The following is a 17,537-nucleotide window of genomic DNA, read 5'->3' as shown; positions in this document are numbered from 1 at the left end:
GTGGCCAAGGGCCATTCCACAGTACAACAGTGGCTGACTGAGTTTAACCCTTGGAAGCTGAAATGTTTAGCTTTTGTTTTGCCTTATCCTACACCTGTAATTAGACAATTCTTACATTTGGTCATGGTTTTCGTGTGTATAAAATAAAGCTGCAGCTTCCCTGCATTTACACCTACATCATACATCTGCTCCTTCCTTGCCTATACATCCATGCCAGCAAGTCCTTCTCAGAAAAGAGTATCTGCTATATGACTTGATTTTCCTTGACTCACCTGATTGTCTCCTGACAGGAAAGGGAAGAAATCTAAACCTGTAAGGAGCCAAAGAAAGAAATTAAGCTTCTCAAAACAAAAAAGCACCTCCCCATTTTCCCACCATTTATTTTGAAATAAAACCAGCACAATACTGATGGCACTTCAGATTCTCTTCATTACCAGAGCTTGGAAAACATGAACCTTTTAAAACCTTAAGATAGTAACAGAAATTCTCTCTTTTTTTTTTTAAATACCATCTCTTCCTCTGTGGATGGAAAATAGTATTTTGAACTACTGGACTGTCAAACAACCGCATGTTTTAACCCTTTTACAATAGTTATTATTGCTTGAAGAGCTGTACTTACAGCTACGAACAGTCAGAAGCTCACCTTGCAAGTCATAAGGCATAGGTGTCATATGGAATGGATGCCTGTAGTCTTGGATAAGTGATGTATTGATGTAGCTGGTGTCAACAGCAGGAAGGCTGGGTGTTCTTGACACAGGAGATGCTTGATGGGGTAGATTTAAAATGCTGGAAGAAACAAAGGCTTGTTACAATTGTAAAATATAGTCTTGGCTTTAATGCTAAAGAAGAAATGAAGATTTCTATTGCTGTTCCCTGCAGGGTATGCCTATTTTTAAATTTAACACAAAGTCAACGTCTCAATATGTGTTATGAGCTTTGTGATGGGTGCACAACAACAACGCCGCCTACTAAGATTCAAAGCTTCACTAAAAAGCATCACAATGCTACAGCATCTCAACGAGTCTTGGAAGAGACATGAGCACCCCACATTCCCTAAGCTTTCTTCTCACAATGACATTTTAATCAGAAAATTTAATTCAGTTCGAGACAGCTGAAGTTTAGCAAAATTAAAAGCAACAGAAAGTTCAGTCTCAGACAACAGAAACGGACAACTCTCACTATAAATGGTATTGGGATCTCTGCTATAAATATGTTATAAATACTCCTAAGCCAGGACAAGATGATCCTAAAACCGTATTGAACCCCCAAAACCATACAAATCTGTATAACAGCACAACATTTATACTCTACATGGTAATTAGCAATGGAAGACAGCCAAAGAGCTCTTGAGGAGTTTTAAGTGATCAATGAGCCATTTACATTACTAGAGTAGCGATCACTTCAATAACAGGATCCCTTTGGTTTAGCCTCAGTTTTCACCCCTACATGGTTATGTAAACAGGGTGCTATTAACAGCTTGGCTACTCAGGAGTAATCAAGTTATTCTGGTCTTCTTTATTACTATGCTACTGGCAGTAATCACCAGCAAAACCCACACACTCCCATACCACACACCCATGCTTCTCACTGCGCTCTCTCTTCCCCCCCCCCCCCTCCCCCCAGCCCACCCCCGGTATGTGCTGCTTTTATATTTCTCTATGGGAGAAAAAAACATTTCCAGATTTGCAAAACATACTTCTAAGCCACAACCTTTTGCGCCATTTCATGCTCATTTTCACAAATACAACTGAAAAACTGCATCATGTTACACTTAACAACACAAAGTTGTTATTCCAGTCTTATTAGGCCTTGTGACCTGAGAGCAAAACCATTTGCTATAAGCTACTAAATCAGGATATAATCCAAATACAAAACTTTCTAGATGCAATTTCTTTCAAAATTGTTACTACATTCCATCGTAAGTATATTCTCTCTGCATTGGCCTGTATATTTTATTCTTACCCCTTATTATTTAATGGTGATGCCGGAGATATGGAAGGACAGCTTCTCTTCGCAGATGGCTCTTCTTCCTCTTCATCTGATGAGCTATCAATGGTTAAATCAATCACCTCTACCTTCTTATTTTTATTTGACTGCTGGTGAGAAGACACCTGATGTTCCAAGGAAGAGCTTATACATCCTATACAAAGTAAATCAACATTATAAGCTGTAGCTTACAACAACACTACAGTCATCATAAAATCACAGCTTATTATATGCCACCATTAATAAAGCTTACAATTTAGAATAAAAGACAACAAAATTACGTAACATTGATAACTTAAAAGTACCATCAGTCCCAACGAGGTATTAGTCAAGTAATCTTTCTCACAAGTGATCATTAAAAGCTACAAACATACATGCAAAAGTGAGCATTTTGAAAAGTTAAAGAAACATCAATACTTAACAGCTCAACACTATGACATTCAGTCCATACACACCAGAACTCAACTTACCATCAACTCCATTGTAAGATGCAGTTACCTCCTGCACTTCCTTCTTTGATCTCATAGGAGCCCATGATCCATCCTCCTTAAACTGAATTTCATCACAATCTGTACAATACTTCAGGATTTCCATGAACAGCCTGTCAATCAAAAATATATAATATCAGTCCTCAAAAAAGCTTAGAGATATTGGAGGAAAAAAAGCAGTTATTAGTCAGTGTAAGTGTGAGTATGTGTTCTAAAAGCGTCAAAAGCTTTCATTGTTCTAGCCTTCTCTCATCTGCTTCCTTAATAAAAGGTGTTATTGAAAAATAAATAAAATATTTATTTAATTTTCATTAATTTATTAAAATATAAATAAAATAAAAAATCTAAAATAAAAACCTGCACTTTTACTTAAAAGAACAGTGGAATCCTGCAGAGCTCATGACACAGAACTCTGTTTCCGAAAACACAGAAAGAATGCGAACTAGCATTAAACAAAATAATCTCCTTCTTACTCATATTTATTTTTGACAATATTTAGCTGAGGAAGCCCACATCTTAAAGGAGTCCATATAGCTGAGTATTTAAGGACTAGTATTTTCCTGAAACCTCTATATAAGCAACAACTCCCTAACAAAGGCTGAGCATGGGAATCTAAACTTCTCCTTAGCTGTGTCTCCTAAAACTTTCAGGATCCTGGCTCCACATCACTCCCAGTGGGAATTCCAACATTTGACCAAGACTATTCATGTGGTTCTGCAGGAAAGAGCTTTAATTAGTGGGAAAATTCACTCTTTCCCAGATAGAAATATTTTCTAGAAATAACCTTCTCTTTGGGATGCTATAATTACGTCACCTAATCTCCAACATCTGCACCTGGCAACACAAAAAGAAATAAGGAAAACGCGTTGTTTTAATTATTACTACTCTTAGTCTTTACTATTTTAGGCTGAAAACTAGAACAAGGAAACCCACAGCTCTTTGATCTAAAGCACAGGACCTGTAAATCTCAGAGGCCATGAATCCAAAGCAGCCTGTGCAGGTCCTGAATGTCTCTTGAAGAGTTTTTTGTGAGGCCTTAAAGGGGATCCCAAGCAACCTTATGCTTCACTGGCAGGTCACCAAAATAGAAGCACATATTCACTAAAAAAGACTCAGTCGTTCTTGAGGTGGTTTCTGGGGTTCTATTTGTTTCAGCATTTTTAGTTTTGCTTTTTGGGGTTTTGTTTGTTTGTTTTAGCATTTTTGTTTGTTTGGGTGTTGTGTGTTGTTGGGTTGTTTTTTTTAATAAACCATTCTGAGTGTTCTCAGAAGACTTCATTTGTTCTCTTCTTTTATCACACTTTGGAAAGAAGATTCCTATCTAAGGAATTAAAATGCCAGCCCAGGAATACATACTTAGCATTGCTTCGTGAAGACCAGTACCAGGTAGGTTTTTTTCATGTTTTGCAGGCAGGCAGTGCCAGGGAATCAATTTCTATCTCACTTTCTAGATACATGGCAACTCCCCAAGTGTGAAATTGTACATGGAATTGTCGATGCGTTTGGGGAGGGGGAGGGCAGTATTTATTTGATCTAACATGAATGTCTGCTATCAACTACGCCAGATTTGTGCAGCTGCTTCATTAAAAGACAACATGTGCTGTTCTCACCTACGGATCCAGCACTGTGCAATATTGAGGAAAAAAACCCCAACAACCCAACCTACAAGAATTTTAGGCAGAATAGCTCAAAATTTTACCTAGGATCCGAAGGAATACCTTTCATTATTATTCACTGTAACAGTTTGATGACCACAATTCTTCCAGAATACTGAATGACAAGGTACTTGGTTAGTAATTCTTTACCAACAGCAGGGAAATTAAATGACATGGTAACTTAAAACAGGTCCCAGCCAGATCACCCAGATTTCAGCACACTGTATTCCGTGCAGCACAAGAACAGTAAGCACAGTGTGTAAGGTACAGTCTTCATTTTGATTCAAGTTTTACTTACCCATCGATAATGAGATGTTCATAGGGAGCCTTCTTGTCACAGACAGGGCAAACCCAGGTTGGCTTCTTCTCATTCATTTGAATATACAGAGTGGCATCAAAACACTGCAGGTGTGAACAAGTCAGGGCCCTACATGGTATAGTTAGCCGCATTTTACCAAGCTTTAAGAGAAAAAAAAAAACAAACCAAACAACAAGATTACATCATCTTGGTATTACACTAACAAACAAGGCTCTTCTGTATGAGACCAGAGACAGGCTGAGTTTTACTCCAGAAAGAACTCTCACGAATCTGAGTTTTAATTACATACATGCCACATACACCATTCCCTCCGAGAGGTTTGATTATCACACACAAGTTACTAAAAATCACATTTTAAACTGCATTTGATCAAGGAAACTGAAGACTACATCCTGATATGTTCTTGTAACAAAATACAGAGTCCACTGAGCACCTGCAACATAGCAGGGTCCTGTACAACCACAAAACAAGAATTCTCCTTCATTAGAAATTTGAAAGCTGATGAATATGGGTCAGTCCTCTCCTACTTACTCACAGTTCAAGTGTGTATCCAAGCTGCTGTCCACATCTCAGTCATCAGGGCACTATCAGAACTACTTGTTTAACTTTACAGTCACAGAAGCAAGCATATAGAAAATGCATTTGCAGGATTACGGATCATTTCCTGATGTATTTCTCTAGCTCCAGCATTTTCACTACTTTCTCCAGAAAACTGTCAGAAACAGACTACTCACAAAATAAATCACACCTGTTAACTATTCAGAAACAATCTTATACTCCTCCTGCTGTGATAAACACCACTGCTATGTATACAGCTTTGAGCTAATCTGAAATTTCGCTGCTGAAATTTTTCTCATGTAAAATACAAATAGCTCACTATCCTCTATAATACCATCATACCTTTTCAATGCTACACAGGGTCTGCAAACGTTAACGGAAGATGAACAGAAGAAAATGAGTTCTAAAGTATGCTTTCAGTTGGGGACCATCGTTTCCTTCAAGTTGTGAAAAGGCCAGGACAGCAACGTTTTGCAGGTCAGCACAAAGCTTCCACAAGTTTAATACAAAAAGCACAGCTGAGTGCTTAAACTGAGCAGATAACATAGGAGTACTAGACACAGAAAGTGTTTAGGCTAAATTGTGGAACAGGAATATCTTAGTTTGGATTAGACAAATCAACGCTAACCTAGACCATAAAACATTAACATATGATCACGTTGAATGCAAAAATGATTAGACAGTGAAAGGGATGTCATATTAATCTGAAATAAAAGAGAGAAGACGCCTTAAAAAAAAAAAAAAACAAAACCCAAGCAGTTGTTTTCTGGCAAAGTGCTTATGCTGCAGTTTAGAAGGAGCTTTAACTGACCACACTAAAGGTAAAAAGTAAGAATGTCTAAACAAGACTTTTTCCACATTAAAAAACAACAAAACGATTATTTATTAAGAACTATTTATACTGAATACTTTGAAGTTATATGTATTTTACTAGAACATACAGAATTACTTCATTTTAAAATCTTCAGCCAATTCTAGCAGTGGATAGCAGGAGGAACTGGTTTTAGTACGGCTTAAGCAAGCACCGTGGTCATGCATACTGATTCTGAGCAATACAAGATGGGTGCCACAGGATGGCACTCAATCTCAGAATATCAGGAAACTAAAAACAATATCAAGAACAAAGGCTCTACTCACAGTCCACTACTTCCTCCATGATGCTTTTTTTTTTTTTTTTTTGCATCTCCCCCTAAGCAGAAATCCTCCACCCCATTCCCAGCAAATTCAGCTAGATTGCAGGATCTTGCTTATTTTTCTTCCCTCCGGCTCTCAGTCACCATCAAAAAACTCACCACCAGATGGGAGGGGAGCAAAGAATTCCCTGGGGAGCCTGCAGTAATGGTGCTGGAGAGCCCAGGCGGCAGGAGGTGCTGTATGTGCCTTGTGTTTGGCACCCCCTCCCCCAAAATCCATGACCAAGCACATTATTTCTATCACATAATCAACTCCCAACAAAGCAAGGCCCCCTGATCCATGTCTGTTAGGAATTCTTATCTCCCAGATGGTAGGTCAACGGCTCATTTGTCTTTTGGGCACAATAAGAGTCTCCTAGCTCAGTGAGGAGCAAGAGTAAGGATACCGGAGATAAAACCTGGATGCTTCTACATGATGCAAAATAAAAATAGGAAGGCTGAAGACAAATGCTGCAGGAAGAACATAAATACCTGTCTCCTGAGTAAAAAAGCCGATTTAAAACAGACACCTTTTCACAAGCTTTTGGTATAAAAACTGTGCTTCCAATGTCTAAGCCATAGTTGGATTTAACCAAAGCCATACGCATGCAGATAGAATCAGTGTACTGAGCACTGATGTCTTCTTTCCCATTTTTGGCATTGAACTTCCTGGATCAGCTATGCCATACTGGCCAAGCTGTGTCAGAACTGACAAAACAAAAGGTCATAAGAGAAGGGATGCATCCCAACTTTTGAAAAACTGTGTTTTCCAACACTGTTACAGTTTTGATTCCTGCCTGTCGGCAGCCAAACAAACACTGCTTTCATTTATTTTACGACTGTACAAAACACTGCTATCTTTTCATGCTAAAAAATGCACCCAAAACAGAAATTACGGATTTGTAAACAAAGCTGCAAAACCTACAGTAAAATGCTAGGTTTGGAATTTTTGTTCAGTTAAATATTTGGGCCAGTTGCAGAGCCTGTGGATTTATTTATTTTTATTTCAAGGGAAAAAAAGAACATGAATTCAAGTGTCTTCCTGAAATACAGGCTCAGTTCAGCCCATTTGTCTGCTGTACCTTGGATAGATTCAGCCAACAGTTAAGGACAGCTTTTTCTCTGTACTCCACAGTCTCAGAGGGAGAGCAGGCCCCTGTGCTAAAAAAAGCTCAGCAGCAATCCAAAACAAATTCAGAGGAAGCCGCCTCACTCTGTACTTTCTTGAGGGCAAAATAAGGGTTATAAAGTCTAAACCTTCCACTCCCATTCAGATACGAAATTCCATTTATTTTATTGAAGTACACACACAAGAGAATCACACCCGTAACAAATGAGATGGGAGAACAGCACCCTAACATTACCACAGCTGAAGATGCATCGTTCTTTAGTTTTTCGTTCTGCTCTTGGAGAGCAAATCAGCATTTTCAATGTGTAGTTTCAAAGCATACACTGTCCATTCAAGCATTAGAAAGTAAGCACAAAATATTTACAAAAAAAATCTCCCTGAGCCAAATGTTTACAAATTAGCAATTAAAAATATGGAGGCTATAATAAAATTACATTCAGACCCGAGGACAGTCTGAATCATGCTAATAACCTTTCTATTCATAGGACAAGTTGAAAGGCGCAGTCTGTCCCAACGAGCCTGTGCAATGATGGATTATTCCAAGAGCTACAGTGAAATCAGACAGCACTGAATTAGGAACATACTGGGGAAAAAAGTGTGGTTTGTAAACATTATTAAAATGACACAAATATGCTCAAAATAACCTGCTATAGACTTTGTTTTGTATGTCTACCAGAAAAGTAGTAAATTTTGAAGAGGAAATTAAATGCTGATAAAGGTAGGACTTCTGAAGAGTTACATCCCAATGTCTGATTGCTGGTTTGGTTTTACCCCTGGCAGAACTCTGAGGAAGCAAAACAGGACTTGATATCATCATTAGTATTAGCAAACTTGCAGTCCTAGAAGCAATGTTGTAGAGGATATTCCTGCTCTAATACCAACTCATCTGAACTGCAGTCATCCAGAAAAAAAATGCATCTAAACACACTGCAGAACTTTTATCAGTAATGGAGGCAATCAGGACAAACAGAAGCATGTCAGAAAACCCCCATGGAATGATCTATAACACAACATAACTGCCTGAAGTAGTAGTTCTGACAAATCAAGTACAACAGAAGTAAAAAACCATAATTCCAGAAGATGCATGAAGTTTAATTTAAGATAATGAATGAATACGTAAGCACTTCTAAACTCTTTACAGTCATTTAATTTCTACTAATGAATTATTATTCTTGTCTGTATTGGAAACTAATCCTAAGTGGTAAGAATACTGTGCCTAAAGAATGACAAAATAAAAAACAACAGGACTATCATTGTGCTTTATAGAATAACAAAGTACTAACAACACAACAAAAATTCAACTGTAAGAACTCAACAAAATAAGCTGCCAGGTGTGGACCCAAAATACTTCAGCATTTCAAATCTGCAGCAGTTTTGATGTGACACAGATTTCCACGTTTACATGATTACAGGTTATGGGGGTTCTAAGTTTACAGATCAGTATTTTATTTCGTAATTCCAGTCCCTGTAGCTTTCTTACAGATGAGTTTTACCTTCCTTAAAAATGTTATTATTTAGCTAGCATCAGTGTTAGTATGGAGAAAGTCTTAAGATCATGGATCATAAAAATACCACTTTTAAGGGTTTACAGTAACCTAATACACATGTAACAAGTAACCACGATGTCAACTGTGCTTTTTACAAAGCAAAGCTTATATACCTGAAAGCTTATTTTCACATTGGTAGAGTTTAAGAACATATTAAATAACTTGAGAAATAAGCTTCAATTTTGCAAGCATAAAGGCCTTTAGAATTCAGAACTGAAAATTTTGTGTCAAGCTTGAGCAGATTGAACCAAATCAGGAAACAGATGTATCCTTAATCTTGAAAAGAGGTTAAAAAGTTATACTGCAATAAAGATACTGTGTCAATCAACACAGAGAGCAACTATTCTGAAGGCACATGTATACCTGAAACAAGAGCATTAAATCCCAAAGATTAAATAAAGTGCACATAATATTAATATTGTGCAGCGTAGCAATGATAACATAAACCCAGCTATAAACTACCACTTATCTCTGCATCTACTTGGTTAAAAAGAATTAGCAGGTCAAGATACAGTAAGTACTGCCACTTCCACATTCGTTGGACCTGTATTCTCCCACTTCCAATTTAAAACAAATTTTCTTTGAACCACCTCTAGGACACTGCTTCATTTTTAATCTAAGATTATTAAATACTCAGAGTGTACACATGCATACAATCAACTTCAGTTAAAAGACGCTCAATTCTCTGACTGCAGACAATGACTGAAGAGCTAGTTTTAACAGGCACATTCAACTATCTTACCACTGAAATGGCTTTTATCAAGGACCCAAACTGCACACTCAGATGATCTAGTGACAGATTTAAATGCGTGCTTACATATAATTTTGAATAGTGTTTTCCAGTTAATGGAATACTCATTTTCTCAGGGGTATATCACATGCTTAAGCATGGTGACAGGTAACTTCAGCACTGGATCTGATCCCCACGAAGTTAACACACAGGTAAACACAAGCTAACCTCTACCAAATACGTGTCCCAGAACAGCCACATTTTGATCAGAATCAGTTTTGAATGAATAAAAAAACCCGAACTTACTGGACAAAGAAGAGAAACTCTTAAGCTTGTTGTTGCTATTTCACTGTCTGGATCAGCAGTCAGTTTCTCTTTAACTGTTATTTGAAAGAAGAAAAAGTTTATTTTACAGTTGATTTAAAACACAAACTGGATAATAGAGAAATAAAACAAGTCTGAAACCACGTGCTAAACTTTCAGTTTGCTGTATGTACTGGAAGCAAGCAGCAGTGACTATTGTTTCAGACTCACACAGTAAACAGGTAACGTAAGCAGTCTTTACTCTCTAGAAAGATCATAAACAACAAGATTTAAGAAAAGTGAAAAGCAGAAAAGCTCACCTTAAAGCAAGATCCCTAGAAAATGTATTTATACAGAGATGTCTCTTTTCACATACATGCAACTTTGTACTTGACAGTTATTAAAATCTACCAACAAGATGAGCCACGTTGACTTGACTGTTAACTTCAAGCACATTAAAAAATGTCACTAACTCACATGGACAAGCATCACTGTAAACCTCTGAAATACTCATAAAGGAATCCTCTGACTTAAAATTGAAAAGGAAATTGAGAAATAGGACATCAGAAGTATCCTGACAAAATTTGAGTTTTAAATAACTGCAGTGAAATATTAGCACTACAGAAGTATTTCATCTCTAATCATCCTCTATTTTTCCCTACAAGGACTGTTTTATAAACAGTCGTTGGTTAAATGAACAAGTCAGTTGCATGTTCTTCCTGCTCTATGAACTGGACCTACACCCTCATTCTCACCTTGTATACACAGAGCAGCAGCCACCTGGAAACTCTATCGATTTTTGTGCATTTCAGTGATCACACTGCATTAACACAAGCTAATGCCCAGCACTATATACCACTGGCTTTGCAGCATTTACTGGGGGTTTAATTTCTTCCCTTTTGGAGAAGGTCTATGCTGTGTACAACGCGCATGATCTGAGCATTAAAGAGTATGACCAACAGCTGTCAGGTGTTGGTATTTTCACCCTCTCCCTGAAACAGAAACATACAGCGGGTTTTGATTGCATTTATATTGCACTTATACCAACGTGTATTTGTCCGAGAAAACAATAAAGCAGCAAACCTTAAATTTGGAAGGGGGTCAGGAGGAGCACTGTGCTAGACACTTTCTCCAGGAGCTCACTCCACAAAACTGTGCCAAAGGAACAAAAACTGTGTTGATGGACACTTTCCTCCAGCATCAAGGTTCAGTAATGAGCATTTAGTTCAGCTTGCCTGAGGTACTGAATTACCAGTTAACTATATAGATACAGTTGTTCTATTCTGAAGAAACAAAGCCAGTAAGGCTGAACTGAAAGCGATTCTCTTGCATTTTTCCCTTCACAGTGTCAACAGGGTTCCTGGACTGGCTCCTAGTACAAACAAAGGCCTCTGAGTCTTTGAATTGGAACTGAATACAAAGAACACCACTATCAGATTCTCAAAACCCAGAGAACTGTAGGAAGTCCAAACCTCAGTTAGTACACTCCTATTTCAAATCTCCTTTTACAAAAGCTATTTCTCCTTTTTAAACAAGTTGTACATCAGACATACTTAGTGCTCTAGAATGATCAGGGTTCCGTATTCCTTTTGCTCGCAACCTCTGCAGTAACACCGTAGAGGACAGCTGCTTTACAAGATAGACTGCCATGGAATAGTTCTAGAAAACAGAACAAAAGATCAAAGTGAAAACTGTTTTAATCAAAAGACAGCTTGTATTTTACACAATGCTTATGCAATTTATTATGTGATTACAGGGCACTGTGTTTCTAAAGCAGTTACAAGACTTCAGATGGCAAAGTTTTCATACTAGAGAAAACCCATCATGCTCCAGAAAGTTCACAGGGCTGGAGTTTTAGAGATGCAACAAAAGTGACTTCATGCTTCACTGAGATTAGATTTAGCTGCAGACCAAACTACTGAAACAGCATTTAGGACACTTCTGGAAGTTTTACATCTAACTCGGGACATGCAGTCTGCAGTCCATTTAAGAAGGGTAATTTTACATCAACAATGTTAAGTACTGCAGTTGTGTTAATACATTTACGGGAAGCTGTCAGGCCAGGTATTATCAAAGGTTTTTTTGGTTTTGTTTTCTTGGGGTTTTTTTGGATAAAAGCTTATTTTGTTTTCAAAATAGGAAAATCAGCCTTGATGCCTCTTGAAAAGCAACACAGAAAAAGATTTATCACCCGCAATATTTCCTACTCAGTCTAGAAGCACTATTCAACTTTCTTTTTCTTATCTTCCTGTGCTTACTGTCTACGAAATGCTAACTTCACTGTCAGAGCTTAACAGAATTAAGGGAGTTAAACAGTTCCAGAGTACAGGGGGGCCAAGATATACCCTAGTGAATCTAGCCCGAGCAGGCAAGAAGTCACCACTCCCAACTGCATGGAAGAGGTTAAGGTCATTTCCCCCCCACAAGTCTCAACAGAACAGACCATGCAAATGTGCCTTATCGTTGTCAGCGAAAAGCCGTGGATGCTCACTTCTGCCACTACAGAAAATAATTTGGCATACAAGCAGGTCAGATGCAGACCGAATATCAACTCTGCCAGCTCCCCTGTAAGCAGGGTAAACCTCCCCTGAAGGGAAGAGCAGGAGTGGCAGAGTGCTCTTCCTGGCATCACTAACTGATTTCAAACCACAATCTGAGACGTCTGAGCTCTCATTTTTATTGTAAGCTACTAACAACAGCGGGTAAAAACTGTCTTTTAAAAAAATGTGGTATTATGCTATGCATTCATCAGCAACACCCCTCTCTTTCCCCACACCCCCAAAATGGAAAGGACAAAAATTGTGTTCTCAACATTAGGGTACATCAATTACTTTTTCATATAAGCAGTATCTGCTAACCCTGTAACTGCACTCATATACTTTAAATTGAAAAATGAAAGTCTTCCCCCAGCAACTGCCACGTATGCTTCCACTAACAAAACAAAAAAATCCAAACAATTGTGACATCTACCATCCTTTATTTAGGACACCACCAGAATCCGAAGACAAGATTTCAATAATATATCTTACCATAAAATTACACAAATTGAAATAGCATCAGAAACACCACATTTTAAATATTTTATTCTTACAATGAATGCTTCTCACATCGTTAAAAACCACTACTGCTCTAACTTGTTTGTTTAATGCCTCAATTAGTATAGAAGTTAGAAAAATGCTAATTAACATTGTGAAATTATTTACCGACAGCTTGAATCTACAAAGCTAGGAACTTGCCCAAGGCTTCTTGTACAGAAGGCTCTTGAAACAGATTGTATAAAAATCACAATTATGACTTCAGGAAAGGTAGAGTACACCAGTTGAGACATGCAACTGACTCTTAAGGGAAGAGGAGGAGGGGAATTCAAATTCTGCACTATGCAGGCACATCCAAATATAAAATAATTCTTCACATTTAACTATCAAGGTCTCAAACAGTCACTTGAGGAAGCATTACATTTCATCGGTTGGGAAGTTCTGATTGGCATCTAATTCTCATGAAACACACTAAGAATTTGCCACTCTCTTCAGTTTTGTACTGTAAGCTAGAAGTCAACCAATATGGGGTTTATAAATGACATATCTATGAAACCTGAGAAACTAGCCAGGTCACAAAAGACTAGCTAGTTCACAAGAGCCTAGCTTAGAGTCCACACAGTTTAGTAACATCTCTTTTCCCTAAATCCTCATTAATAGCCTCAAGCAAAAGTGCAGCGCACTATTCAGAGCAATAACCAAGATTCATCAGCTTGTGTGCAGGCACTTCTACAATGTAGACCACGTCAGGTTTATTTTTAAACGCTTATTTCTGATACCTGCAGTTCTCATTAGATAAAAGAAGGTTGTTTTTAAAAAAAAAAAAAAGGAAGGGAAAAAAATCATTCAGCCATCATTTACTCCATAATCTGAATGGAGACTGTTTTACGCTCCACAAGAAATCCACCATGAAATACCATCGTGATGTTTTATAACTGGCTATTGTGCATGATTGGGCTGTAAGCATTTTTCCACACTGGTTCAGGAATCCTGGGCTTTGTGCACTGACAAATTCTTCACCTCAGGACAGTTCTCGGGACTTCTGAAAACAGGATGGCTACAATGGCAAAGCCACTGTTTTTCAAGTGCCTCTTGACTCTGTAATGCATATCTTGCAGGATTTTTGCCGTCAGTGAAAGCAGTGCACTAATTAATGGACTCAATTATTGAAGTAACTTTTTGCTGCATGTTCCAGATTTAATTAGACCAGTGGAACATCAGCAATTTTTTAATACCAATTGTAACATTCCCCACCCCCCCAGCCACAAAAAAGTTACAAAACCATTATTTTTTAAATATTAAGTATAAGGACACCAGTTGTGAGAAAAGAAATGTAGAAAAGGCAAATTAAATCTCCTGGGCCATGCTAAGTTGCTATGCTTTGTGTGCACATTTACAGTTATAAAAGACCACTCTGTACTGAGTGCCACATGCTAGTTACAAGTTGAAGACAAGATAAGGTTTCTCAAGCCCCTAAAATCAGGAAATTTGAAGTCAGGAGGTAAGACAAACAAAGTTTTATAGGATGTCCTGATCTTACTAACTGGGCCTTCAGTGAGTCACCATGACAGGGTGCGTGTCTGTGTGTGAAAAGGGAGAGATCACACCAAAAAAGTTGAGGGCAAGTGATCTAAGAGAGCATGTTGTATCTGCCTAGCATAAAGTAACACAATCAAAAAGAAGGAACAGCCTACTACTAACCCATGAAGTATTTTCTGCACAATTACACTTGCTTATCTTTCAAATCTTTCAAACAGATGCCAGAGCAGAAACTAGTAAGCTTTAGACAGCATTATCTACCAAAGGTACTTACTCTTCCAATTTCTGCAGTCCATGAAACGACGATTGTGTTTGGTACCGTCGTCGATAATCTGACGAGTGAGGTAATGTTGATTGGTCGGCTAGGTCGCTTTGGTTCAACACCATTTTTGGTTGGTGGAAGATAGCCCTAGAAATCAAAGTATTTTTCTCCTCAGCAAAAAATAATAATAATAATTAAAAAATACTGCTTTTGCTTTCTTCCCCTCTCACCACAACCCTGCCCCAATAAAGTCTGTGTCTTGCCTGAACCAGGCTCCCTCTTCAGTTTGAACAGAGAGAGAGAAAGAGAGATCAGACAATAAAGTATCACACGTTTTACTTAGAGAGCCTCACGGTTTCCAAATTCTAACCCTGCCCACAAAACATTAAAAGACACATTTGCCACCTCTCCTTTCTCAGTACTGCTATTCAACCTGCCTGGCTAACATCGCCCACTGTAATCCTGTGTGCTGCCCCAGTACCGCAAGTTGACGTTTTTCTCTTTACTCCTGTTGCTCAGTGATGGTCTATTCCCTGCACAGATGACCTCCAAAACACAGTCCAATTTCAGCCAGACTCACTGGATGTTTGTCAAACATAAAAATTTACTGCCGCATTTTTTGAAAATTAATATTCTGGATCTACTGGTCAGTCTCCTGAGAAACAATTTCCTTAGCTATCTTTTCCATTCATCTATCCATCTTCATTCAAATGCTCCAAAATGTGAAGACAAAGCTTAGGATAAATTCTCAGGCTAATTTCTGACAGACAGTTCTTAATAATGCTATCCAAATATGTATATCAAAGTAACATCTTACTTACTGGAAGGCTGCATGGTTTCCCATTTACTTTCACACAGAGATTGGGTGGGAAGTGATCTTCTTGTGGACAACTGGTTTCTGATAAACAAAACCTAAAAGCAAAAAGCTTCCATCATCTTTCACTTCTAAAGTCATTTAAAGATCATCTCTTCCTAGGAGGATTTTTTTTCCTACTGAGTTATGAAAACATGACAAAATTGCTAAACACAGTCCTCAAATTGGCTGTACAGATCATTAAGCAGGAAAGCCCTCCCAGATGACAGGTTTGGATCAAGATGGCTGTACGTTCTTCCTCAGATTTCTTAATTCCTCAGACTGACTCTGACTCATTCAGATATACACGTGCCTGTTACAAAAGACGGATCATCCAAATTTCTTTCCTACCATTTCTCCAGCCTGACCTCTTGGTACAAGACCAAGGTTTCACAAAGGAAAAAATACAGTCTTTGTCCTTCCTCCAACTTCAGTAAACTAGACAGCTGTTCAGCCACAGCATCAAACGCTATCCTCACACCTATGTCCAGCCTCTTTCTTCATTGCAGTTTTATTTATTTACTTAAGTTCAGACAGGCTTATTTGCTGCTGGAACCAAAATAAGACACACCCTTCCTTCTCCTATGAAGTGTGTGTAGGCCAAGATCGCGGACAATAGGCATTCAAAGGACCAAAAAGAGCCTCTCGACTCCACTGGATCTCTTCCAGGGGACCTGCCTGGACACACAGATATACCATCACATCAGGGTAAGCTGTTCAATGCAGATGTGCTTAACGGGCTGCTGCTCTCAAAAAGAGGAGCTACCTTCTGTCCCCGTTTTCCCTTATGCCCTCCTCGTCCCTTTGTCCATCTGACCCCACACAAAGCCAACTCGACTTGCTGATCAGCAGAAGGGGGATAACAAGCAAGACCTAAAAGCAGTTGTTTTCTGTCTGGTGAGTGAACAGCTCACTATGCAGACGTGATCAGGGGGGTGAAACGCAAGACAGCCATTTCTGACAGGAGCAAGCTCTGAAGTCAGCTCTGCTCACCGCCGCCTGCAGAAATCCAGGGATACATAGGCTTTGATGAACTTAGGATACATTCATCGTAACCTCTAAAATAACCAACAGGTTAAGACCCAGTCTGGTGATTCCCAAAGTCTTGCCTCCCATTGCCTAAAGAAAAGCCGATATGGGTTGCCATGCCCAGGAAATACTGTGTTTGACATCCCTGCTAGGAAAAACAACCTTCCCTGCACGCAGATTTTGAAGGCCCCGCAACCTGGGATCTGACAGACGTGGAGTTAAAGGAAGGCGCATACACACAATCTAAAACAACTAATTGAAGAAAATCAGCTGGCTATAGCTAAGTACATGCAGTATTCTGACATGCCAGATATCAGGCTACCGGCAACTTCAGTAAAGCTGCATATAACAAGGACAAGCAGTTAAGTCTGCCCTTTTCAAAGCAGTCAACAGCAAACTTTTCTCAAGAAAACAACAGGATGAGATTCTTCTCCATAAAGGAAAGCCTGGCCTGCTCGGTAGCATGTATCCAATGCATTTTAAGAAACAACAGCATCAAGAACAGGTGATACAAATACATACCTTAGCTGGACCTGTACTGTGAAGTCACATTTGGTCCCAGAAATATCCCTAGAAACAACAGAACACAAGTGAAAACATACTGTTCACAGAACAGATTCATCAATATTTTCTCAAGTTTGCTGTAAGTTCAATGTATGTCTGCCACACTTTCTGGTACATATAGTGTATGCCCCACCTTCCTTCTTCCAGTCAGTCAAACCACCACTCTCTCAAGGCACTCTAAATGTTACACTTCTTATTTTTCAAGGTAAATAAATCAATGCCATTCTCATCTGATCTTTACCTTTATTTATTCCCCCCCCCATACCATAAAGAAAATTCTGATGGGTCACTATGAAGTACCATCCTTACAATGAATAAACACAGAACTTGACAAAGGATCTAACTAATGGCAAGACAGCGGTGCAGGA

At 38.6% G+C, this 17,537-nt stretch overlaps 1 protein-coding gene across 4 annotated transcripts in view; it reads right to left on the bottom strand.

Moving 5' to 3' along the window:
- The window catches only part of PIAS1 (protein inhibitor of activated STAT 1), a 67,059-nt gene that overhangs the window by 5,377 nt on the left and 44,145 nt on the right, over window positions 1-17,537 (bottom strand). For all 4 annotated transcript variants that reach the window (XM_056345665.1, XM_056345662.1, XM_056345664.1 and 1 more), the window contains exons 4-13: window positions 17,128-17,175; window positions 15,545-15,635; window positions 14,736-14,870; window positions 11,441-11,546; window positions 9,891-9,964; window positions 4,428-4,588; window positions 2,457-2,587; window positions 1,963-2,140; window positions 644-786; window positions 273-310 (exon numbers count right to left, since the gene is read on the bottom strand). In XM_056345665.1, coding sequence (XP_056201640.1) covers window positions 273-310; window positions 644-786; window positions 1,963-2,140; window positions 2,457-2,587; window positions 4,428-4,588; window positions 9,891-9,964; window positions 11,441-11,546; window positions 14,736-14,870; window positions 15,545-15,635; window positions 17,128-17,175 — 1,105 coding nt within the window. The remainder of the gene's footprint in view (window positions 1-272; window positions 311-643; window positions 787-1,962; window positions 2,141-2,456; window positions 2,588-4,427; window positions 4,589-9,890; window positions 9,965-11,440; window positions 11,547-14,735; window positions 14,871-15,544; window positions 15,636-17,127; window positions 17,176-17,537) is intronic.

This window comes from Falco biarmicus, chromosome 7 (assembly GCF_023638135.1).
Source record: "Falco biarmicus isolate bFalBia1 chromosome 7, bFalBia1.pri, whole genome shotgun sequence".
NCBI classification, from domain to species: domain Eukaryota; kingdom Metazoa; phylum Chordata; class Aves; order Falconiformes; family Falconidae; genus Falco; species Falco biarmicus.
This window is presented reverse-complemented; position numbering and strand designations above follow the sequence as displayed.